The sequence below is a fragment of the Callorhinchus milii genome, unplaced genomic scaffold, assembly GCF_018977255.1.
Source record: "Callorhinchus milii isolate IMCB2004 unplaced genomic scaffold, IMCB_Cmil_1.0 Scaffold3, whole genome shotgun sequence".
NCBI classification, from domain to species: Eukaryota; Metazoa; Chordata; class Chondrichthyes; order Chimaeriformes; family Callorhinchidae; genus Callorhinchus; species Callorhinchus milii.
In genome coordinates, this window is record NW_024704744.1 from 54419476 (window position 1) to 54445525 (window position 26050).

At 38.6% G+C, this 26050-nt stretch overlaps 1 protein-coding gene across 3 annotated transcripts in view; it reads left to right on the forward strand.

Moving 5' to 3' along the window:
* Positions 1–25259, forward strand: part of tmem87b (transmembrane protein 87B) — a 28272-nt gene extending 3013 nt beyond the window's left edge. The window contains exons 2-21 of one of the 3 annotated variants that reach the window (XM_042333074.1): positions 1061–1121; positions 2578–2669; positions 4460–4600; positions 4701–4754; positions 5558–5623; positions 5853–5897; positions 6041–6137; positions 8323–8384; positions 10509–10692; positions 11535–11634; positions 12893–12986; positions 14537–14608; positions 18031–18139; positions 18224–18282; positions 19288–19391; positions 19994–20064; positions 20710–20774; positions 21534–21583; positions 22836–22866; positions 23414–25259. In XM_042333074.1, coding sequence (XP_042189008.1) covers positions 1061–1121; positions 2578–2669; positions 4460–4600; positions 4701–4754; positions 5558–5623; positions 5853–5897; positions 6041–6137; positions 8323–8384; positions 10509–10692; positions 11535–11634; positions 12893–12986; positions 14537–14608; positions 18031–18139; positions 18224–18282; positions 19288–19391; positions 19994–20064; positions 20710–20774; positions 21534–21583; positions 22836–22866; positions 23414–23455 — 1599 coding nt within the window. In that variant the 3' untranslated portion in view covers positions 23456–25259. Of the gene's footprint in view, positions 1–1060; positions 1122–2577; positions 2670–4459; positions 4601–4700; positions 4755–5557; positions 5624–5852; positions 5898–6040; positions 6138–8322; positions 8385–10508; positions 10693–11534; positions 11635–12892; positions 12987–14536; positions 14609–16173; positions 16246–18030; positions 18140–18223; positions 18283–19287; positions 19392–19993; positions 20065–20709; positions 20775–21533; positions 21584–22835; positions 22867–23413 lie in introns of all 3 variants that reach the window. The other 2 variants (XM_042333075.1, XM_042333076.1) reach the window with 2 other exon arrangements.
* Positions 25260–26050: the final 791 nt, after the last annotated feature.

The following is a 26050-nucleotide window of genomic DNA, read 5'->3' on the forward strand; positions in this document are numbered from 1 at the left end:
GTCTTTGGGACATTTCTGTGCGCAATTGGCTGCTGTGTTTCGCCCATAAATATACAGTCAATTCACTTTACAGTATATTCTGTGAAGCGCTTTGGGGCGTCTAGAAGACGTGAAAAGCGCTATATCAAATGCAAGGATTATTATTATTATAGCGCTTTTCACGTCTTCTCAATGTCTCAAAGCGCTTCATATTATATACATAAATATTATTATTATAAATATGTTTTATATTCGTCAATAGATTAACGACTGACTTCATTACTTCCCGAATTGCAGTGTAGTGTACGATCTTCATCATATAAAAAGCACGCTTGTACCATAAAACAATAAACCATATCTGATAGGCACATTTGCTTTTGTGTCCAAATGCCTCTTGCTTTAGGTCAGGGCGGTCCAACTGTTTGGCTGCCATGAGGCTGATGCTCTGTTTGAGACACATCTCTGGGCAGCATAAGCAATGCTTTTGTGTTTCCCTTCCAGACACATAACATTTACACAGCGCCTTTTTCATGTAGGAAGGATGTCTCAAAGTGGTTAACACTGCCAGGTGGGCACCCGAGCCAGGGAAAAGATGACCAAAAGCACGGTCAAAGAGTTAGGTCTGGTCTTGAATTAGAGGAGAGAGCGATTCGGATGGATTCTACGAATGGAGCTCAACAGAGCAGGGGAAAAATGCTGATAGTGGGGCAGGTGGGGAAGGGACATGAACTACGTCTGTGTTTGCTGGGCAAAGGGAATGGCCGGGTCGGGAGACTGTAGAGATAGAGTGGGAGGTGTGATGAAGATTCTAGAGGAGTTTCTCACTGGGGAACGAGGGAGTTTGCTGTGAGGAAACTGCACAGCACGGCGCTCTGTGTCTGCTCTTGGTACCCCTCAAGGTGGCCGAGGGACGCTCTGATCGTCTGTGCTTACAATAAACAACAAAATGGGGGAAGGGGGGGAAGAGCAAGAAAGGGGAAAGTATTCTCCATTGTTTAGAATAGGGAAAGAATCCTGTTTATACAGTATAGTTGTTTTTGCTTTGCTATTTTTGAACAGTGATTTTCCTTTTTACCTTCAGAACTACAAGCCGCTGGTGTTTACAAAAACAATGTTTAACAAAACTGAAGTAACACTTCGAGGTAATTTTTCTATATACAAGCTCTATATATATATATATATATAGGTTATATAGGTTATGTATATATGAGCTAATTGTGTAGCAGTAAACAAAGATTTATACATGAAATGTGAATAATTGATGTTATGATCAAATAATGATAGAGGAAGAGTAAAGTAAGCAACAAAATAGACTTCAGATTTTGCAAAGCATATATGCTCTGCTCATCTGTATTGCAATGCAAGTACAGTCCTAACATGACTGATACTGCCGTGCAGTCTAGGAGAATAGCTGCACTGTAGGAGTTGCTGGCCTTAGGATAAAACATTAAATTGAAGTCCTTTCTGCCGGTTAAGGTGGACATAAAGAACCCATGGCATTATTTTTAAAAAAGGAAGGGAATTTCTCCCTGTGTCCTAGCCAACAGTGGGATCGTGCTGTGTGGAAATGGACTATCATTTGCCTACAAAATAATGGCTGCAATTGACAAGTTATTTATGAAGTACGTTGAAATGCTATAGATGCTTTGTTCATAATTACTGTATTATGTTTTAGTTTCTATATAGTATTTGATCCGAATTCAAGATCCTCATCCTCACCTACAAGGCCATTCACGGCCTTGCTCCCTCCTACCTCTCCGACCTACTATCCCCCTACCTACCTGCCCGTACCCTCCGTTCCTCCGGCTCCGGTCTGCTCCACATCCCCCGCCCCAACCGCCCTACCATCGGTGGCCGGGCCTTCAGCCTCTCAGCCCCGAGGCTCTGGAACTCTATCCCCCAGTGCCTTCGCCGTCTCCTCCCTTTCCTCCTTCAAGACCTTTCTCTTCGACCGTGCCTTCAGCTCCCCTCTCGACTCTCTACCCCCTCCTCGCTCCCTCCCTTCCCTCCCCTCACCCTGACCATTTCCCCCTTGCTCGGGTCCTGACCCAACTGTACAGCGCCTTGGGACGTCCTCCCGACGTGAAAGGCGCTCAATAAATGGAATCATGTTGTTGTTGTTGATCTGAAGAGATCAGGTGAACAGTAATGATTGTTTCTCTAATGTATGTCTGCGTAATTCAATGATTCACAAAGACAAATGGATCAGCAGCTCACATTTATTCAGATCAAGTCAATCTAGTGATAAGTCATTTTCTGTTCCTTCAGTGAAGTAATGTTTTTTTTGTCTACAAATATACCAGAAACTAAGAACACCTTGCTAAGTTCATATAAAGCATTCTTACTTTCACGAGCCAAACTTTTTTTCAAGATTGGTTGGTAGGACTAACTAACGTTTTAATATTTCAAATTGTTTTTAAGATATTTTATAGTTACATTTTGTTGAATCAAGTCTGGTGTTCTCCTTGAAGCATGTGGATTTTTCAAAACATAAGTTGTCATAAATCATTATTCTGTGAAAGGGTGTAAATACACTGTAAAATTATATTTTAAGGTGCATTTTGCAATATTAGAATTTCCTTTTTTTTCCCTTTACAGTAGTTTCATTCAATTGTCCTGAAAACATAACATTAACAGTTGAATGGTACCTCAGATACTACCCCTGCCACAATGAATTTTCTAATGTTGATGTAAGTATGTATTTTTTTTAAAAAAATTGCAGATTTGTAGAATATTTATATTCTCTGAAAGTATTATTTATGCTTGTTTCATAATCACGGCTTGTGTACAGTGTGGCATAAACAATGTTAATCGACGTTGCACAATAATAATTCTATTTTCACAAAAAGTCATTCTCCACGCTAATTACTTAATCTTGGTTGGGGAAGATTAGATAGTGGTTTGTTTTCACTGCAGAGTCTGTTCCTATTGAAATTGTCTTAAATTAAATGAAAAATAACAAATTAATACACAAGTTATATGCTTTCTTAGGGATGCCTTGGTTCCTTTACCAGAGTGGGGTGTGAAGAGGCAACCCACCCACCCCAACCCCTGCCACAAGTGGACGGGTCTGTTGTGTCCTGTAATGGGACACTAATGAGTTGTGTTTTCTGGTGTCTGTCATTGGACCTATTTGCTTTTGAACAAGTGTAGATATATATGTTTTTAAATCTGCTTTCTCAGTATAGTGAATTTATCCTTCCCTATACTGGGCAAGTGTATTCATCTATTGTGGAGGTGAGCTGCTGATTATGTTTGTTTAGCAGCTGTATTCTGGGTTTCAACACTGAAATGTCTGGTATTTCCCTGGACACATTTATGAAGGGGCCATTTGGTTGACAAAAGTGCCTTTAAAACTGTTTATTGGCCCATCAGCCGAAAACTTTTTCTGAAATGGAGGGTGAAACTTAGGTTGAGAAAAGTTTACATGTCCTTTTAGAAAAAGGGGATAGGTTAGGTATAAAAAAGGAATAAAAAGATGAAAATAAACAACAACTTGCACATATATAGCCCCCTCCACGCAGGATAGTGTCTCAGATCACTTAACAGTGGCGGAGCCTGACTCCGAGCTGGATGGGAGGTGACCGTACGCACAGTCGAAAAGGAAGGCTTTCAGGCGGAACTTGAAAAAGTGGAGAGGTGGAGGTATTGAGGAAGAGTGTTAAGAGTTCCAATGGTGGAGCGGAGGGCGTGAGGAACAAGCAGGAGGCCGGTGCCAGTCAAGTGGATGCGCTGGGTGGTGGATTGGGGAGTGGAGAGGTGGGAAGTGAAGGAATTTGAAAACGGGTATGAGGACCTTGAAGTCAATTTGTTCGGTGCTGGGAAGCTAGTGGAGCCTGGCCAGAACTGGTGAGATGGGAGTACGGAGTTTGGTCCAGGTAAAGAGAGAAAAGAGAATATAGGTTGAGCAGAATATGTTGGTAATGTCTTCTATATGAAATTAATTGATTGTTTGAGGCACTTATTTTTGTTCTCAGTTAACATTACAATAATAAAGGTTACAGTAATCACTAGCAATGTAGACCTTCATTGTTTGGTTGGAAATGGTCACAGTTTAATGCAGGCCACGTGATTGAGAAATCACTTTCTGAATTTAAATTTCTTAATCTTAAAACAATTGCTTGATTTTTGGCTGAAATTGATTGCTTTCCCGTGAAAGATCCCCACAATTCATTTTTGTGGTGTTCCATTGCAAATGCAAAGTGTAATAATTCTAACTGCATCTGAACTGATGGCGCATAGTGAAGCCTGCAAGTGATGGCCACAAATGACAAATTATTTCAGCACCTTTCTTAAGGCAGAATGCAGCTGTTTTTAGGTATCTTAATAGTAAATTAATTTTTGACCTGCTTTAAGATGCATAAACCTTATTATTATGCTGCACATTATTTAAACTTGTTGAAGATTTCAATTAATTGGCTTGCATTTTAGTACTTCCTTCATGAGAATGAGACTTGAACTTGATCTTTTTATTTCTTAGGATATATACGAAAATAAATTTTCTGGAGGGAATGTTGCTAATAGCCTTGAGCCTCGCCCATTCAGTAAAGGACATTACATTGAATATAGATCTAAAAACATCATTTGTAATGATGGAATTCAAGTCTTCACTAAATTTCCTGTAAGTACATGCAATAAATTGTTGAACTCCAATCAATTAAACTGGACTTGTTCTTCAATGCAAAGTCAAACTTGTAAATTTCACCTCTTCCATTTTGCAGAAAATCCAAGAACTTCCTCGACCTGTGATGATGCAGATTCCAAATGCAGATGAGGTGATCTTGTTGCAATAGAACGTGTTTAAAGCACCTTGTAGTTGACACAAAAATAAGGAGTGTAGCCAAATGGGAATTTACTGGTTGAAGGGACTTGGGTATGATGAATGGCTGAGGCTGAGTAGACTGGGTTAATATCACATGGAGCAGAGAAGATTAAGGTGTTTTTTTTTGAGTTATTTAAAATGATGAAAGGAAGTAGCAGGTTAGGTAGTGAATGATTCTTCCATCTGGAAAGGAATCCGTTATTAGGGACCATAGCCTTAAAATCAACTTGACATAACATTCCTCATGCAGGTCAGCATCTTGGAGCAGTGGAAATCAGAATCTAAAGTGAATTTTTTTCATATTTCCACACCACTCATGAAGATGTTTTGTTTGTCTTTAATGTATTCTGATTTCTGTTCCGAATTCTGCTTGATTTTTTTTAAGAATTAAAATTGCATTGATCTCTGCTCTCAATTACATATGATCATCTCTTCATTAGAGAAACAATAACCAGAGTTTTTGTTAAAACATTTTCGAGATCAGTATGTTAAATGGAATTGCAGCAATGTAATAAGCCATGTCCATTGAAGAGTTATTTTTTATATCTTTCAGTCTTCGCTTGTATATTTAAACTGTTTGGGAAGATTGTAAGATTATAATCTTGCTATATTTTTGATTCTGGTGCATAAATTCTGCTGCTTCCCTAAAAGGGTTAGTGTACAGTTGGTATAAATTGATAGTGGATGAGAATTTCTGTCCAAATGTATAATTGATACCCAAATGCACGTGTTTCAACTTGAGTATAATGTTTCCAGATCACAAAGACAAAAGACTCGAGTGTCAAGTCCACCAGCAACCTTCATAAACCTGAAGGACCTAAGGTACTTTTTTATTTATAATGCATGATTTTTATAGTTGTAGCATGGGAACAGAACTCCCGATTTTAGTAAAACTTATACACTTATTCTGCTTATAAACCTTTCACCATGCCATATCTATAAGGTCCAAGATAGGTTTAATATTTTCAAGTGAGTAACTATTGTGACTATTTTAAAGTGGTTCATGATGTAAATTATTACACATTATTTTAAAAAAATCTGTTTTCTTTAGGCAGTTCATTCCTTGTGGAAAAGAGAGACAGATACAACTGGAAAGGTACAAATGTTATTTTCGCATAATTGACTTCACACAGGAGATCAGATTAATTTTGTTATTTGTGATGTTGGAAGTGTGTATAAAATTATTTTGAGGATAAATTGCTTTCACCAGTTGACAAATATGGACATTTATGTTTGCAGTATGCAGTGGTAGCAGAAACTTGGAGAGAAGGTCCATATCTTTTTGCAGTTTCTATCAAATCCACGCAAGGAACAGAGAGCAATTGGAATGTAACAGGTGAACTGCAAGACTTAAAGCATTCTTTTAACCATTTAAAATAAAATTGATTGAATGAAATAATAATAATAATCCTTGCATTTGATATAGCGCTTTTCACATCTTCTAGACATCTCAAAGCGCTTCACAGAATATGCTGTAAAGTGAATTGACCGTATATTTGTAGGCGAAACGTGGCAGCCAATTGCACACAGCAGTGTCCCACAAACAGTCGTGGATTGAAAATTACCAATTTATTACTGTTCTTGTTTTGGAGGATTAATGTTTTGGTTTTGGAGGGATTATTATTAGGCTCCGTGTGGAGTAAGGAAACTTGCCCAAGGTTTCGCCCTGCCTGGAATTGAACCCAGGTGTCTCACTTGCAAGGCGAGTGCTCTAACAACTGAGCTGCAGGACTTAAAATAAATGTAAAGCATTGGTTTCATGGCTATACAGGAAATTTGATTAATTGATGTGAAAGAGGAGGAAAAATCCAGGTTGATACTTTATTGTTCAAACGTACTCCCCCAATTTGAAAGATGAAAATATCTTTATAAAATCATATAAACTATATTACCTTGTAACAAAGTGGTTGGCTGGGCCCAGTGACTCACTGGCTATTATAAACAATTGAACAATTCTGTATTCTCAGCATGTTGTATTATAGAAGCTTTTACTTTGTAAATGTAGAAAGTTATTCTGAAAGGAAAAATGACTGAATTCTGGGTTATAGGATTGCTGCGGATGTGTACTTCCTGTATGTTGTGGCGGAGCGTTTTGTTGCTGATGTAATTTAGCCGGAAATGGCATTAACGATGCTTTCTGTGCATTGCATGTCACGTGCAAGAACTGATGTCAGAGGTGACTTGACCTGGATATTGGCAAATTGTTAGTGCCGAAAGCTGGTTTATCAGTGCAGGGAGCCAGGTGTACCGTTAGTGTGGACTACCATAATTGGGTTCCTCTGTATCAGTTTCAAGGGTCTACTTTTCCAAAATTTGTGTTCCTTTAATACCAAGAAGCTTACCTGCTTCAACCATCCTGCTATCCAAAAAATAATGGCATTTGTTAGGCAACTATAAACAATCTAATGCATTTTATGAAGTTTTTAGTCTGGTACTCAACTTGAGGTCCTCGTATTTACTTTCTTTACATGACATGTTCATACCCAATTATTCTGAAGCTCATACAGTAAACCCCTGACTATCCAGACCCTAGATATTTGGAATTTCGAATTAGCCAGACTGGGTCTGAAAAAAAATTCCAGGTTTGCATGACTCAAAACTCCACCACCCCTGTGTTTTCAAACTCCCACTAGCCCACGTAACACTCACAGACAATTTGACACTGATTGTCATGAACAGAGCTGCATCATGTCAGTGGTTAGTAATAAAAATAACACTTGCATTTGATACAGCACTTTATCACTTCGTTGAGACGTCTTAAACCGCTTCACAGGATATACTGTAAAGTGGATTTTGTGGGCCAAATTTGGTAACCAGTTGTGCGCAGCAATGTCCCACAAACAGCCATGGAGTGAGCATCCAATTTTATTTGGGGATTTGTTGACAAGGACACCGGGAGAAACTCCCTTTTTCTTTTGAATTGTGCCATGGGATCTTTAACATCCACCTCAACAGGCAGATGGGACCTTGGCTTAATGTCTCATCCGAAGGATGGCACCTCTGACAATGCTCTCTGCCCCCCCACCCATGCTGCATTAGACTCTGTGATTCCGAGTCCCGACATGGGGCTTGAATCCACAATCTTCTGACTCAAAGGCAAGAGTGCTATTACTGATCCAGGATAACACACAATACAGAACTTTTTTTTGTCTTATATTTTGAAATACTGTATTTTTAAATGGTAGGTAACATTTATTTTTATTTAATTTGTTTATTTTAAACATTAGGGATTAGAATTATCAGTTATCTAGAAAATCCCACTTGCTGGATCGAATCTCCCCACTATTAGTCTGGTTAGCTGAAGTTTAGTGTATTGTTAGTAAGAAATTATTTTAATAAGAAAGCATTGTACAGTTTTTTTAAATCTTGTTCGACCAATTGCACACATCTTTCAGAACTTTGATGCACCCTAATTTTGGAAATTCTTTTGCTGAAGAAACCAGTGTTAGAAATTCAGATTTGTTTTCCAATCATTTAACATCTGGGCAAAATTTATAAATTGCGAACAAAATGTCTTTCAGTTTTGGTATCAATGCAAGGCTCCCATGGATTTATTTCGGCATCGGAATTTCCACTGATGATTGTAAGTATAGTTTCTTTTGTTCTCCTTATGTTATCACAAACTCAAACCCACCACGTGCTCCATTGATCCCATCCCTACCTCTCTCCTAATCTCCACCTGCTGGCCCTCACCTGTCCGATGTCATCAACCACTCCTTGTCAACCGATTCAGTTCCAACCCCCCTAAAAACAGCTGTCATCACTCCCATCCTGAAAAAACCTTCCCTGGTCCCATCCCTACTCTCCAGCTACCGTCCCATCTCTAACCTTCCATTCCTCTCCAAGGTCCTAGAACGAGTCATCGTGTCCCAGCTCCGCTCCTTTTTCTCTTGCCATTCCCTCTTAGAACCCCTCCAATCCGCCTTCCGCGCTGCCCACAGAACAGAAACAGTCCTGGTCAAAGTCACTAATGACATTCTGAACACCTGTGATCAGGGCTCCCTCTGCCTCCTTGTCCTCCTCAACCTCTCTGCCGCCTTCAACTCTGTCGACCACTCCATCCTCATACACCGCCTCTCCTCCTTACCTAATCTTCGCGGACCTGCCCTTGCCTGGTTCGATTCCTATCTCTTTTACCGTCTCTACTTTGTTGCCTCTAACGGTTTCTCCTCCAGCCCCCGCACTGTCACGTCTGGCATCCCCAGGGCTCTGTCCTTGGCCCTCTCCTCTTTAATATCTATAAGCTCCCACTTGGTGACATCATCCGCAGACATGGGGTCAACTTCCATATGTATGCGGATGATACCCAACTCTATCTTTCTGCCTCCACCCTCAACTCCAGGACCACTGCTGTCCTGACAGACTGCCGGTCGGACATCAAGTCCTGGATGAGGGCAAATTTCCTACAGCTGAATGTGAACAAGACTGAGGCCCTCCTGATTGGCTCGGGCCAGCGCCTCAGCACCTCAAGCTCTGGCAGCATCAACCTCCATGGTTGCACATTTCAACTCACCAAGACAGTCAGGAACCTAGGTGTCTTGTTCAACCCTCAACTGTCTTCTTCCCCACATCCGAGCCATGACCTGCTTGCTCTGCCTTCCCTCACCTCCATAACATCGCCCGACTCTGCCACTACCTCACCCCTCAGGCCGCTGAAACTCTTGTTCATGCCTTCATCACCTCCAGGCTCGACTATGCAAATGCCCTGCTTGTCGGCCTTCCCAACTCCTCCCTCCACAGGCTGCAGATAATCCAGAACTCTGCAGCCCGTGTCCTCTCCCGCACCAAACCCCATCTCCCACATTCTCGCCCGCCTCCATTGGCTCCCTATCCTTCAGAGAATCCAGTTCAAGATCCTGGTCCTCACCTACAAAGCCCTCCATGGCCTCACCCCACCCTACCTCTGCGGCCTCCTAACCCCCTACCAATCCGCCAGCTCCCTCCGCTCAGCTGCCTCCGGCCTGCTCCACGTCTCCTGATCCACCCGTCCCACCATTGGCGGGCGAGCCTTCAGCCACTCTGCCCCCAACCTCTGGAACTCCATCCCCCAATCACTCCGCCTCGCCCCTCCTTAGCCTCTTTCAAGTCCTGCCTCAAAACCCTCCTCTTCGACCATGCCATTGGTCAACGCTCCCCCCCCTCCCTTCTCCCCCCTGACCCCAACTCGGGTCTTAAATGCTGTACACTGTCCAGCGCCTTAGGACACCCTCCCGACATGAAAGGCGCTATTACAAATGTTGTTGTTATATGTACGAATTGTTTTAATATAACACTGAATTAGAATCTAAATTTTATAATTGTATTTAGTCAAATTTGGGATATATAGATATTTTCAATTTTAAAATTGTCTGAAACTAGTCTTGGATAACCAATTGTATTCGTACACATAGGTACCAAATTAATTGAAAGACAAATTGATAGACACTGATAACTAATTAAATGTATGGTTAGTTAGTGATGAAGGTATATTACTAGCCAATCACTTCTAACTGGAATTACACTGTCTTTACAATACCACAGTCTGGCAGCCCTTCTTTCCTTTTCGGTCTGCCTTTTTTCTCTCTCTTGGTATTCTGTTTCTCTCTGACTTTTTTCAGACCCAGGGGACGTTAAAATGGGATTTCCCTGTATTTAGAAATATAATGTAATCAATTGAAAAACATTTATGATTAAGTTTTAATTGGAGATTTTGATGTTTTTCTTCCAGTTTTACATGGTGATGTGCATCATTTATATATTATATGGTGTCTTGTGGCTGATCTGGTCTGCATGCTACTGGAAGGATTTATTGAGGATCCAGTTTTGGATTGCTGCAGTTATATGTCTCGGGATGCTGGAAAAAGCAGTTTTCTATGCAGAATACCAGAATGTTAACACTAGTGGAATATCGGGTATGTTTAGCACTTCTGGAAAAGATGGGAACTCTGTGTGGTTATCACATTACGTGTCGTATAGGGGTGAACAATTTGTGTTGGTTAGGGTATTGTCCATGTGCTATATGCTATGTCAGCGATTCCAATTATTTTGTATATTTCTGCTTGTTTTATAATTTGATTCCCAATGATTCAAAAGTCCCTTTCATTGACAACATGCACTTTCAGCATAAAATATCTACACCGCAAACCGCAAACCCTGTCCATGTGGAGAAATAGGCCACTTGATCATGGATTGTGGGATGTGATAGATATTTGGTTCCCCAGGTTTTGTTGCTATGCAAACAGCTCTGGAGACGTGTCTAATATCCTTCTGTTTACAGATGCACCTTGTCACTCTCTGGCTCCTCCCTACCTCTCCGACCTCATCACATCCCACTCCACCACCCGGCGCCTCCGCTCGACTGGCACCAGCCTTTTGCTTGTCCCTCGCACCCTCCGCCCCACTAACGAAGGTCGTGCTTTTGGCCACTACGCTCCAAAATCTGGAAAACTCTCCCTCAATCCCTCCGCCTTGCCCCCTGTCTCCTCTCTTTCAAGTCCTGCCTGAAAACTTCCTGTTCAACCGTGCTTATGGCCACCTCCCCCTGGCTCAGAGTCAGGTGTTGTTAAGCGCTCTGACACACTACCCTGCGTGGAGGGTGCTATATACGTGTAAGTTGTTGTCTATGTTGTCCACAGTCTAATATATTTAGAGCATGATTGAACCAGCCCTACCAGCATACTATTTAGAGCACTGGCACTGAAATTGTACATGTGCAACCGAAGAGCCATTTAACAATTCCTTTCTTTTTCTGTAGCACAAGGTCTCCTTGTCTTTGCAGAACTTATTTCTGCAGTGAAACGAACGTTGGCTCGACTACTTGTGATCATTGTAAGCTTGGGATATGGAATAGTTAAGTAAGTATTTAAGTGAATACCAAACAGAATATTCTGACAAGTAATTATTGTAGGAAAATAGATATCAATTTTTTTTAAAAAAACTATTGAGTTCCTTTTTCCCATGGGATATTTTTGGGGCAGTCACAATTAATGCATCTTGCAAAGGTGGAGAGCTAATAGAGCATTCATATGCAGAACCACTTGATCCTAGTCTGGGGTTCCACTAGATTGGAGCTATCCAAAATGTGGGTTATTTTACTTAACTTTATCTCCTACCTTTTATTTTCCCTTCAAGATGGTTAATATGTTGTGTTGATTAAAAATGAATGTGCCAATTTCACCATTTATCCCTATCTTTAACTTTTTCTAGATTCTAAGTGAAACAGACCAGGATGTGATGATCTGAGCATTAAACATATATAATTGTTTTATGTTTGATTTTGGAGGAAAGGAAACTTCATTTGATTAAAATAAAAACAGATGGAAGGTTTTTTTAAATGCTAGATTAAATATAAAGCAAATCAAATGCACATATTTGTTCTTAGTTTCCCATACGTTTGGTGAGCCTTTGTCAAGAGTTCCTTGTTTCTCTTATAGATTTTTTTTTACAGCACAGGGTCCATTGTGAGAAATCAATTATGCTGTGCTAGCTCTCTGAAAGAGCCATCTGTTTAGTCCTATATTCCTGCCCTTTTTCCATAGAGTATTATATATTTATGTATGTTCAATTCCCTATGAAAAGCTTTTATGGAATCTGCTTCAAGTCTTAACACTTGCATATTGATTTAATATCTTACCATTATTGGTTCAAGCACTCTGGGATGCTACCCTGCATGAGGGGTGCTATATAAATTCAAGTTGTTTTTCATCGTCTGGTTGCTGCAAACTATACAACTGGCTCCCATGGGGACTCTCATTTGAGTGTAGACCAAGTACTTCCTTAATCAAGGAAGGTAGGTTGAGTAGCCCAATACCACTCATTCACACCTCTTACTATCTGGTTTCAGAGCGCTTTGTCTCACCATTGCTGGATGAGCTTTCAGCTATGCTGACCTCACTCTTTGGAACTCCATTCCTAAGTCTCGCTGCTCCGTCACTCCCTGCCTTCAAAATCCACCTCAAGATGGCACATTTTGCCACATTTTCTTCCTTGCCTCAGCTCGCGCTCCCAGTCAGTTGTATGAGGCACTTTAAGATATTCTCTTGACCGTGAAAGGTGCTATGTAAATTGTTGTTCTATCCCTTCAGGTGTTCTTTTAACTTTCTGTTCAAACAGACCTCGATTGGGCACCGTAATGCACAGAGTAATTGGCTTGGGAGTTCTCTACCTGATTTTTGCAGCCATTGAAGGAGTCTTGAGAATTACTGGGGTAAGGCGAAATGATTAATTTTTAATCTTCAAACTAATATTTTTATTCATATGATTTGAACAATTTATCTCATTTTCAGTTTCTTCATTTACAGTACATTTGACTAAAGTAAAACAATCTTAGTACAATTTATTTCTCAGTTTTTTCTTTTCAAAATGCTCGCTTTGTTTCAATGTTTTTTGGTAGGAATTAAGGAACATGAGGTAAAAGCTAAATATTTTACACAGAATGATGTTGAATCCAAATTTAGACTATTTGATCATGTATTAATGTTGAAACTGAGTAATCTGTCTTCAGATTTAGTAATGTTTTTTGAAGAATGTTGTAGGTGGATCTCGGGTTAAAAATCTGGTTCATACCATTTGATCGTTTTATTTTTGTTGCATGTTTATTTTGTTATCCTTTTGATAATTAAGACACAGAGAAGTAAAGTTATTTTTCATGTAAGATTATTTTAAGAATAAAACCAAGCTTGACCAATCAGTTCTATGGCATATTGAATTGTCACCTATATGCGTTTAGGATTTGAAGTGAAGGAAAAGTAGCCCAAAACTAAAAAAAAAAAGCTTGTGTTCACAGGCAGCAAGTATCTCCTATTTAACAATGTATGTATACTGAGGAAGCGGAACCTTTACTCGAGAGGAGAGGCAAACTACCAGTTACTAAAGTTTGCTCTGGGCATACCCTTCAGGGGAAATTAATTACTCGTTTTTATGTTTGCAGGCTGGTTTGGGAGCTTTATTTCATCCTCATCTCTTTTCTAAAGTAAAACTTTTTGTTTTGTTGCGATTAAGCTAATTTCGGCTGCTAGAGATCATGGGTTGAAAGAAGTCATGCCAAAAATTGAGATTGAACATCATCTTCCTAATAAGTGCTCTCTGAGTATCCTCAGATTTGTTATCTTCCCTTTTCGAATAATCACTGCAACCTTCCATTTTTTTTTCTGTATCCAAAATGGTCCGGGCCAAGTAGTCAACAACACATTGCACTTTTATAACGTCCTCCAGGGTAGCGTCTCAGAGCGCTTAACAGTGGCGGAGCCTGACCCCAAGCCGGCAGGAGTGGGGAGGTGGCCATAAGCATGGTCGAAGAGGAAAGTTTTCAGGCAGGACTTGAAAGGGGGGAGAGAGGGGGCAAGGCGGAGGGATTGAGAGTATTCCAGAGTTTTGGGGCATAGTGGCTGAAAGCACGTCCTCCGGTGCTGGGGTGGAGGGTGCGAGGGACCAGCAGGAGGCCTGTGCCAGTGGGCCAGGTAATCCAAGGTATTTGTATGATAAAAAAGGGCTTCACTCGCAACTAGATAATGTGAATTTACCATGATAGTTTTTCTTCATAACGCTTTAATCTGACTAAACTTGCTGCATGAGGGTAGATGGTTTCAGTGTCAGTTAAAGTTGGGATTCAAAGTTAACCATTGGTGCCACAAACTTTCTGTTCAACTTTGTGATTTACAGAACAGAGCTGCCTATAGTTTTATATGACTTGGTAATCCTTTTCTCTGAATGGAATCTGTTTGAAAATATAACAATTTTCTATTTTTAATACTCTAGGATCCAAGAAGTGTTACAGTCATGGTGGCCGAGATAGTTTTAGCATTAATTGATTCCTGTTTTGTGTGGTTCATATCCTTCTAAATATTCCATATTCTGAAAAGAAAATGATCATTTTGCTGCATTGCATAAAAAATGTTTTATGTAATCTAAGATGTTAGCTGAATTGTGTCCTTGCTACCATTTTATCAAATTAATTTAATTGAAGCATTAAACTGAAATTGCTCATGAGTAATTTTTCAGGATGTATTAGCAAATTATCATTTGTCAATTACAGAGAATCCTATCCTATCCAAACTTGGCTGAATCCTGTACTCACTCTGAGTACTGAGCATGCCCACCCACGCCTCTGTTATTATACCAGCTATTACCCAATTGCTTCAGTTTTTCAAATTTTCAATAATCATTTGTGTTCTGTATTGTAATACGTAATAACCATATGTGGTGAGAAATAGAAATTAAATTTAAACTAATAAGCTTTATGTTGAATGATCCACTTCAAATCACCAACTGAAATTGTTCCTACCATTACCGGTGACAAACCAGTAACTCTGGTTCTCAAAATATTATGTGGAGAACACCAGTTTGCATGGATATAATGTTTTATCTTGGTGGTGGGCGCTTTCCACAGTTGTAATGGATCATGCATGAACCTTTTTAAGCATTATTATGCTTCACTAAAACTCAAGTAACACTAATATAGAAATAATAATCCTTGAATTTGTTAGAGCCCCTTTCAGTTTGGGAAGGTAGCTCAAAGCATTTCACAGGATTCACTGTGTAGTGTGTAGTTACCATTTTGCCGGTGAATGCACACAGCAATGTCCCAGAAAGAGCCATGAAATGAATGGCCAATTTTATTGAAGGGATTGTCCTAGACATCTGATGTAACTTCTCTTTTCGAATAGTACCATAGATCTTTACCATCCACCTAAACAGATAGATAAGATTTCAATATCCATTCACACAGTGTTTTAATTTAAGTACATTTTATAAATGTTTTAATTTTGTGAAGCCATGGAAGGTACTGAAGAATTGATTTTAATACCTTTTTTGCTTGGTTCTGAGTAAATGAGATATGTGTTAACCTGAATTCAGGGAGGTTACTACACCTGATATCCACTAGATAGAAGATTATATAAATACCCCTTATAATTGAAGGATTTATGCTGTTGAACAAAGTAATGAAAATATTTCTACTAAGGCTGAATCGATGACTGGAATGAAATTAGTTATGCCCATCCTTATAATATTACGATGACAGCTATTCTATTTATACCAAATGATTTTAAAATATATTAAGTATATGATATGGCAAGTGTGAAAACTATAAATATAAGTTATTTGTGGACTGCCTTCTCTTGTCTACGTATAGTATATGATCTTTACAGCTCTGGACAAATGTTTCTTGTTGCTGCCTTCAATACAGCTAGCTTCTGCCTCTGCATAATCTCTTTTTAAGTTAATTTGTACAGAGAAGACAAATCTAACTTGAGAGAATCTTGTCAGAATCCTATCTACTCCAAGCTTCTAGCTCAATTTATGTGCATTTGTAACTATTTGTGATCTGCTAAATTTATCTTTAAAGTTTGTTATCTGTCTCTAACATTATTTGTTCTGACCTTTTGGCATTATAGGAAAAGGAATCTGATCTTGCGCTTTTGGCCAGTATACCCTTGGCTTTGCTTGATTCTGGTTTGTGCTGGTGGATATCCTTTAATAAATCAAAGCTTTTGATGTGGTAATCTTAACTGCTCACTTTCATCTGTTCAAAGAATCTAAACTTTGCCCTCGCAATGGAACTATGCTTGCTGCATCCATGAATTAACTATTAAGCAAAATTAATTTTAACATGTCTGTATAAAAATGTTTTCTTGCAGCCTGACTTCTGGCTGATTAACAGCTGCTGAAAAACATTCTGCTAACTGCATGTTGTTTGTTTAAATTAAGGATTTAATGCAATCTTATTTAAGGCATACTTCCAGCCCCAAACATTGGTTTGAGAAGCAGGGATCTCATATTATGAGTTGTGTTTACTGTAAATATTTAAACAAGTATAAATGGTCTGTTGTTGCAATATATTGCTGCTCTAGAAAGTTATCACAAAGAATATTTTAGACCCTGTCTGTAGTTGTAACTTCTTACTTCAAGAAGGCCATGGAGTAATTTTGTGCAACATCAGAGGCTTCCATTTTTGTCCAGTGGTGTTCTCCTATGGCTTTTATAGCGCATAGGAGTATGTAGGTTGATGATGACTAACATTAGCCTATAGCAAATATTCTAAAGGGCATTGGTGGGCATGTGGTTTCTTTAGAATATCTACCCTGTGGAAATTCCACAATAGCCAGAGATGAGGTGTTTCCATGAAAGGGGCTGAGTGTCTCATTCTGTTCTTGTACTCTACCAAAAGCTGCTTTGCTTACCATTAACTGCTTTCACAACTCAAGCTCCTCTTTTCCACCACAAATCACCTCCTCCATCCCACCAAGCCCCCTTTCCACGGTCCTCGCCTCCAATTCAAATGTGACGAGGTCATGAGTTTCCTTGTGACCAAAATAGATGACATTCGGCTGTATCTTTTTCCACCTCCACTCCCCACCCCTCTCCCTGTATCTTCTGCTCCTGCCTCTACTTTGTGTAGTTTTGCCCACACAACCCCTACCGCCCACCACTGTGAAACGCTCAGACATTATTCTATGTGAAGAGTAGTATATAAAGACAAATTGTTGTTGTGTACTTGTGTTCTGGGATGAGGAAAGGAGCTGAAGAATAACAAGAAAATAGAATTTGATTTTAATTTTTCAATTTGTACCATATATAGGTTGCACCGTATTTGGTCTATAATACAGTGCTCAGTGTATTCAGAAGAGAACGGGAGAAAATTAGTTCATGTGTACAAAATCTGTCAATTGGGGTTAGGGGAGGGTTATGAAGTGGATGCAAGTAGATGGAAAATTTGAAAGTCCTTAAAGAACCAAATTGTTGCACACTAGGGAGTACAGCTCACTGGGGAGTACATTCTGTTGGCTGTGGGAGGAGAGTAAAGAGATATAATAATGCCCAAAACAGTCAGTAAAAGTATTCCCTCAGTTTGATAGGCCAAGAGGCAGTCTCTGTGTTAGAGTTGAGATATAGCACTGATGATCTCTGTTTTATTTCCTGATCTGTGGAGATGTTACAGTTGGCTTCAATATATATTAGGGGAGAAGAGGCTGAGAGTACCTTGGCAGTAAATGGGAACAACACTAGGTCACTTCATTTGATTTTTATCTGATAATTGTGGAAGCCGAGTGAAGAATTTGGTACAAACCTGCATCGCCATTGGTCCACTATCTCATCATGCAAGCTAAGTAAATCGTTTTTGCAATTTAAGCATGTATTTTCTTACATTAAGCTCTCAGACTTGTGTAAATGAGTGATTTGATTTGTGTGTGTATTTATGAATCTATAATTTGAGTATTGAGGACATGGTCATTTTCCTTAACTGCTGCTACATATTTGTCAGCCTGGCTCAAACAATTAAAACTCTGAAATTAAGGAAAAATGTTGTGAAATTATCATTGTACAGACACTTTACAAATACCTTAATTTTGGCAATTCTAGGTAAGTAAATTTTAATTCATTCATTTTTATAAAAAAAACAATTCAGTCCTTTGTGTTTTCTAATGCAACTATTTTAATTTTCAGCATCAGTTGGGTTTATGATATGGACAACAAAAAAGTTCAGATTGGCAGTATGTCAGTCAGTAAGTTATTACATTTTTTTTACTTTCTGTAATCTCTGAGCATTTTTAAATTAACTTTTATTCTATTGGTTAGAATGCAGTTATTTATATCATTAGTAATAATATATCATTGGTTAAACTTAACCTTTATACATTCAGAATAATCTACTGAAACATTCTCTTTGTGTCTGGATAACTGATTCTGTCTTACTCAGACGCTGAAACTAAATACGAATATTACTAAATATTACTAAATACTATATTAAAGCTAACCAAACATATGGAATAGCCTGATTCTACAAATAGTGGGGTAAACTGTAATCTATTAAAATAAATGCATCACACAATTTAAATAGAAAATATTAATTCGGTTCTTTTTACTATATTCTCTGCATTTTTTTTATTTTAACTTTTATTTTTCTTCTGATTATCCTTCCCTTCATTCTGTCTGGCAATCACAGTCCCCATTTGTTAAAATTATATTCCTCCGATTAATACATGTAGTCTTTATGTAACCCAGCAGGGTGAAACCTTGGGCAAATTTCCTTACTCCACACGCCTAATAATAATCCCTCAAGAAAAAAAATAATAAATTGGTCACTTCAGTCCACGACTGTTTGTGGGACATTGCTGCGGTGCAATTGGCTGCCGTGTTTCGCCCACAAATATAGTCAATTCACTTTACAGTATATTCTGTGAAGCGCTTTGAGACATCTAGAAGACATGAAGAGCAGAGAAAAGCATCTGTTATAATAATAATGCAAGGATTATTATTATAACAGATGCAACACAATGTAATGGACTATTGAACAAACAATGGAGCATTTCTCGATTAACAGTCCATTACATTGTACTGCATCTCCGTAAGATGAGCTTTCAGAGCTATTTGCCGACTTGGAATTTTCATAGGTATTTGAAGACTGCTTTTAAGTCTTCTGCTCTCAAAAGGCGATCTTTCTAATTTATATTCACAGATGTTTTTATTGGCATTATATTTCTATTTTTCCTCCTTTGAAATTTTAATAGGATTGGATGGAGTTGTGGGTTGATGATGCTGTATGGAGACTCCTTTTTTCTGTCATTCTTTTAGTCATCATGATTCTCTGGAGACCATCAGCAAATAACCAGAGGTAAGATTGTATTACAAATGTTAAACTTTATTGTGAATGTTGTACTGTTCAAGACAAATAATGGTAAGTGTGGGAAAATGAACAGGACCCAATGTTGGCATAAGCACTTGCAATTTGAACATTGTATGGCTTAAATGCAAAGTGAAGTTCCATTTATTCTAGCCAACCTCACCTGCAACGCTGAGTACAATAGCACTACTGTGACAATTATTCAATTCCCTAACAATTCTGCTGACTTCTTCTTGAGTGAGGCTGTTGTTTAGTTGTTAAATAGAGAACATTCATATCTACTGCGAACTGAGTTTAATTTCCCATAAGACCTTAACAGACTTTTTCAGGCCATTTCTGGGCACTCTTGCTTGAGCACTATTTCACAAGTATTGGCAGCTGTGTGGTATATTGTTCAAGTAGCAATTTATGTGTGAGTTATGCTAGGGATTGTTGGCAGACTAACTGCAGAGGTGATCACTCAAGCGTGAGGCAGGAGGGTAGCTGGCACCTTTGGAACTGCACCTTAGTATTATTGCCTTAGGGAGAGATTGGGTGGGTTGAAGAGCAAGTGTTCAACACTTTTGTTTTTCCTCCTCTGTGTTTTGCTTCAGATATGCCTTCACTCCTCTTATTGATGACCCAGATGATGAAATGGAGGAATTCATGGTGGGAGAAAATTTTGGTAAATATGACATAGAGCCATAGAAATTTATGGCACAGAAGAAGGCTCTTCAGCCCATTTTTTCTGTCAGCTCCCTCAAGACCAATCATTTCAGGCCCATACTCCATTTTATTTTAGAATCAGAAAAATATTGCTATGTGTGCTGATTAAATAACCTTACTATTTATCAATCTTAATACATGGGGAGGGGAGGAAGAACTAATGTCATACATGTATTTGGATCTTAATCATCCACAGCCTTAGTTGGAGGAAGGTCGTGTATTGTGGTATCACTCTTAGCTTTAATAAAACAAATTCCATCCCTACATTTGAACCAAGATATTGAAGTACAATATGTCACTTTTCGGTGCCATCCAGTCCATGGAAAGGCTTTATAATTTTTTTTTACATGGATTAAACATTTTAGAATATTAATCAGAGCCCAACGCAACATTGCGTGATACATTTCTTGCAAGTTGCAAACTGCACTTTGTTTTGAATTTTTTAACTTGACGTAAGATCCAAATGGATAGTTTTCTGAGTGTAATTAGTAATTTCATGTTAAAATAAACCAATTTATGTTGGTGTATTTTGCTCTTTCATTGTGTGTTTGATCCAACAGTCCGTTAGCACTAGTTGATGTTTTTTTTCTTGGGCATCTTGTAGCTGATGGAATAAAGCTGAGGGCATCCAAAGTGGAGAATGGCACAGGAAAACCAGCCTCTAATTTGGTGAGTGATTGGTACTTCATAAATCACATGATATATTGAGTTATGAAACAATGCTCATATTTATTATCAAAACTAGAGAGGAAACAATTTATTGAAGTGTATGAGTTGTTTGAACTAAACCCGCCACCCTCGTCCCAAAACAAATGTTAAAAAGAATATTATTGGAGGTATTGCTTTCACATGGTTCATCATATGAAGAGCTGCTGTCTGGCGAAAGTTGTTGGGTCAACATTGATTATAAAGCAGTAATTTGCTGCTCCATAAGGAATCCCATAGATTGGTATCCAAATTGATCTGGTTGTTAATAGGAATGTTTTTGAGCTGGTAATATCCATTTTGATGATAATCCTTGCATTTGATATTGTGCTCTACCATATTTCCGTATATTCCACAGATACACACATGTCTTCTTCAAATGACCCTTGATTAGTAAAGCTAAGCAACAGACTCGGATAGAAACCAATTTATCAGTGACTTTGCTGGATCCAAATTGCAGCACAGTTGGATTCTCATAACTACATTGATTGCTGTAGTATATGGTTCTTTTGATTGCATGGTAACATTGCAGTATCCCTTGTCAGATTGGTGCCATCTTTTCTCCTCCACCCACCATAAGTATCAAAGCCATTTATTATTCCTAATAAATGCTTTAGATGTTTTGTATTTGTGTTGTGACGCTTCAAATTATCTTGAAAAGCCCCTTCTATATACTGTTTCAAGTGTGAGTCTAATCATCTCTCCTTTTAATCCTTTTCACAGGATGAAGATTTGAAATGGGTGGAAGAAAACATTCCTTCTATTACAGATGTGTAATTATCAACATTTTATTAATTATCAGTCTAATTTACAATGTAATCTAATGTTTTGAAGCAAAAATGTTTGCTTTAAAAGGTGAAAGTCTAGAATGTGTACATAATATTCAAAGTACCAACAGTTGTTATAGAATTTTTAAATAAGGTTCATCATACTGCTGGTGACAAACTCTCATACAGTGGAGCTCCATTATAACGTGATAATCACAATCAGCACTACAAACAGGCACGGTCGCCAGCAGTGTCGCTATACAAAACACTGGCCTGCGCCATCGGTGCACACTCTTCAAATGTGTCATAGTGATGAATGCTTTGATATTTATTGAAGTGTGTCAATTCCAGCAAGCTTTCAAGTTTAACTAGGGATTTGTATGGCACAACGTCGACAACCATAATTTCAAAGTAGGAAAATGTTATGGTCCGTGGACCATTCACACTATAAACATAGGCGTTGGGTGAAAATATTCTTTGGGAACGACTGAGTAAAATTTAGAGGGTCAGTCCTTTTTAAGACAGGTGAGCCATTGGTCAATTAGAGATGAGGATGTTCTGATGAGCAGCCCGCCGGACAGGAAGTCGGCCTCGCCCTAGCCACCCATCACCATTAATTCTAAGTGAACCAGTATTATAATGAAGTATATTTATAACTGGGCTCCTGCTGTTGCATATTGCAGAGAAATGAGCCATTTGAGCATCGTCAATTAATTTAATGGGGGCTTAGGATTTGATCTGTAACTGCCCCTGGGAACATATCATCTCAGCTAGATATTGATGCATGCTCACTGGTACTGTAGTTATCACATCCAGGCTAGACTACGCCACTCTGCTTGACTGCTTCACTGGCTCCACATTCCCTAGAGGATTGAGTTCAAGATCCTCATCCTCACTATTAAACTCCTCAATAGTTTTGCCCCACTCTAGCTCTGCAACCTTCTTAAACACCCCTCCTCCGCTCGGCAAGTCTGATCTGCTTCCCATCCCATCATTGGCGGTTGAGCTTTCGGCCCCAATCCTGGAGTTCCTTCACCTTGCCCATTTCCTCGGCTCCTTCAAGGTCTGTCAGAAGACCTTCCTCTTTGACTATCTTAAACCATGCCCTCTCCAGCAGCTCAGATCCAAACCCTTGACCGTCCAATGCCTTGGGACGTCTTCCCAATATGAAGGTCATTATATAAGTGCAATTTGTTATCTGATTCCAAATATTTATAATCAGCTTGATTTTGGTAATAAGATGTTTTGTTTCTTTTAGGGCACTCCCCGTGTTACTGGATTCAGATGAAGTAAGTACACTTTGATTCCATCGTCCTCACAAATAGCTACATCAGCCGCATAAATCACTTTTCCTTCATTTTCTCTTTAAGTTTCTCCCCTACTGTATGTGGTAGCATGGTTAAACTCATTGTGCTTGTTTTTCCAGCATTGTTGTGGCAATGTTAAATGTCTAACTGGAACCAGCATATAGCACTTCAGAACTACTTCCAGTCAAACACATTTGTGGAAATCACTAACAAATGTTGACGTTTTTATTTTGAGAAGGTCCTATATCCCTCTTTTCTGATGCTTTATTTCAAGGGCCGGCCAATTGCCTGGCTCAGATGGGGGAATTTAACATTTGCCGGTGCAAATCACTAGAATAAGTGTAGTTCTTGTCACCCCAAACGAAGCTGGTGTCCATAAGGACAGCATGATCTGTATATACCTGCTCTTCAGAGAAAGGAGAGCACAGAGTTGAAAACACAGCAACAGTTGGTCAAATAGGTAAAACTTTTATTTTAAGTGTTATTGATTAAAGCCTCACACTGATTGTTCTCTTTCTTTTCAAATCAGGAAATAATGACAACTAAATTTGAAATGTCAAAGATGGAATGAAGTTTGTATCCAACGTTTATATTTTACTGTGAACTGAACTATTGATGCTGTTCAACCATCCGCTAATGATATGATCTGAAAGGCAATGAGTCATGAAGTATAAAGAACTGGAATCAAACAGAGGCACTGTCACAGATAAGAACACCCTTGTGTTTTGTTTCCTTTTTACGTGCAATTTTTACTTGCTCATTTTTCAGTTTGTTTTTAAAATCTAAATATGTGTGCAGGGTGCTCAGGTGTGCGTGGTAGGCAGAGTGGAAATATGCAGTGATAAGCAAGGCTCTAACTCCAAACAGGATTTTGTTAAGATTACAAAATTGTATTTTCCAATTTTTTAAAAACAAATACTGGTTGATGCAAATTCAGAATATTGTCTTTGAGGAATACGTTTTCATTTAGAAAGCCACAAATGTCATTTTGTCCCCCATAACTATAATCTATTCAACAAAGAGATGATTGCTTTCTCAAAATGTTCAGTCTAATTTTCCTGAAACTTTGTTTTTTACAGAACTGCAGTTAAAGATGGGGTTGATTCTCATATTGGACACTTTTTATATAAAGAACACAACATGAATAAATAAGGTTTTTTTTGGTGGAAACCCATTCATTTAGAGACTTTTTTTAAAAAATCTAACTAAAAATTATATTAATTATGATAAATCAGTAAGACAGTTTAGTCAGTTTAACTGAGATCTGGAGAAATGTTTTATTTCCATGGAACGAGGGAAGGTTCCTGATTAAAGTACATAATATTTTTTCAAAGAATCATTAAAAAGAAACATGTAAGAAGTTGTACAGTATTGTGAATGACCAAATTAATAAGTTTTACAGTAAACTAAATTAGAGATTCTCTATAAAATGATAGAATATTTTGCAACTTGTGGATTTTATTTCATTTGGTATCCTTGAGTGTTTTCTATACTTTATACACTTAAAAGTTGTTCTTTGTTTGAAAAATAAGGCTTGTTGTAAAGACATGCTTAGGAATAGATTGTTCTGTGTTCATTATGGAGATGCTAATTTTTTTTTGCACATTTGCTGATGGCACAAAAAAGTGGCCAAACTGCTTCTCTTGAAGATCTTTGTCTCTTTTCCTTCTACAGAGGTAGTATCCCACAGGCACCACTTGCCCTCCGGGACTTTGTCCAAGTAGTCATTGTGCATGTCTGAGTCATTGCAGTGAGAAACATCATCAGACGGCTATTTGACTGTAAGGTACATTGCAGCTGAGCCTGATTTCTGTCCTCACAATGACAACATGTGCTGAGTGTAGCAAAGATCTCTAGATAGTTACCAAAACCCTGACTTTTTTATTTCACTCACAACCCATGATACTGCCTAATTCTATTGCTCCATGTGAGGTAAGTTAGATGAGCACAGCGCCTGCTGCCCTGGCTCAGCTACATCACGTACAAACTCCGTGAGCTGTCGGGGGAGCTTGTCATAAGGGTTTTATTACATGAGAAAAGGAACCCAGTGGAGGGTTAACTATTCTGTAGCTGTTATCAGATGTGGCCGTGAGAATGGAATCTTCTCGCTCTTTCCAACTTGTATCTGTTCTGCACAAATGACTGTTAATGGAGCTTTGACCTATTGACACTGACCTTATTATTTGATTTACTCTTTTGTTTGAAGTTGCTTTTGTTTCTGATCTTTTATGCATCACCAATAGTTCCACATATTTTCTGTAATTATGCGTTTTGAAATTTAACGCAATGCCCTCTTTTCAGGATATGAAAAGCTTGACATTTGTACAATTATTTGGAGAGGTTGAGTAACTTTATTATAAATTATTTGGCAATAATTGCTGCAAAGGATGTTTTGTTTACTTATCAAACTATGCATAGCCCGCTTATTGTTGAGCACCACTTAAAATTGACCCTTTCTGCTGAATTCAATCTGAAAAATGATTCATCAGATGAGATCAAGTAATATTGAAGACTGCTACTTGCTGCTGATATCAGTGTGAATGTAGACTAAAAACAAATGTATTTATCTTTGTTTAACTCCATTAACATCAGTGAAACATGAAGCACAAAGTTCAGGCTATGTTTCCACAGTAACTTAATAGGCTATTTTTAGTGTCTAGCAATGTACTGTATGCCCTATTTGCACAGCACAGGAAGGGTTGGTGCAATGACAATCAGCTATCACTTGATGGCTGTCTGCTAAACACAGCAGGATAAAGGGGACAAAAACAGAAATCGCTGGGAACACTCAGCAGGTCAGGCAGCATCTATGGAGAAAGGAAAGTGAGTCAACGTTTTGGGTCCACGACCCTTCATCAGAACTGAACATTTGTGCTGATGGCACAAAAAATTGATTTTACTGAACAGAATAATTTTAATGTCATCTAATGTGAATTTGAGAGTATTTTTTCCCCCCCTTCACTCCTCCATATCAATAAAAACATTGAGAGCAGTTCTTGGATCAAATTCTTCCATGATGGTTTGGTAACTCAAAAATAGTCTGTAGGAGGTTCTTTCTGTTGTACTTTGGCTTGTGGGAGCAGATGACAAATCCTTCTAGCACTGTGGGCAAGTTTCTGTTAGGTTGTTAATTGGTGTACATGTTTAGTCACTTTCTTCCCATTGT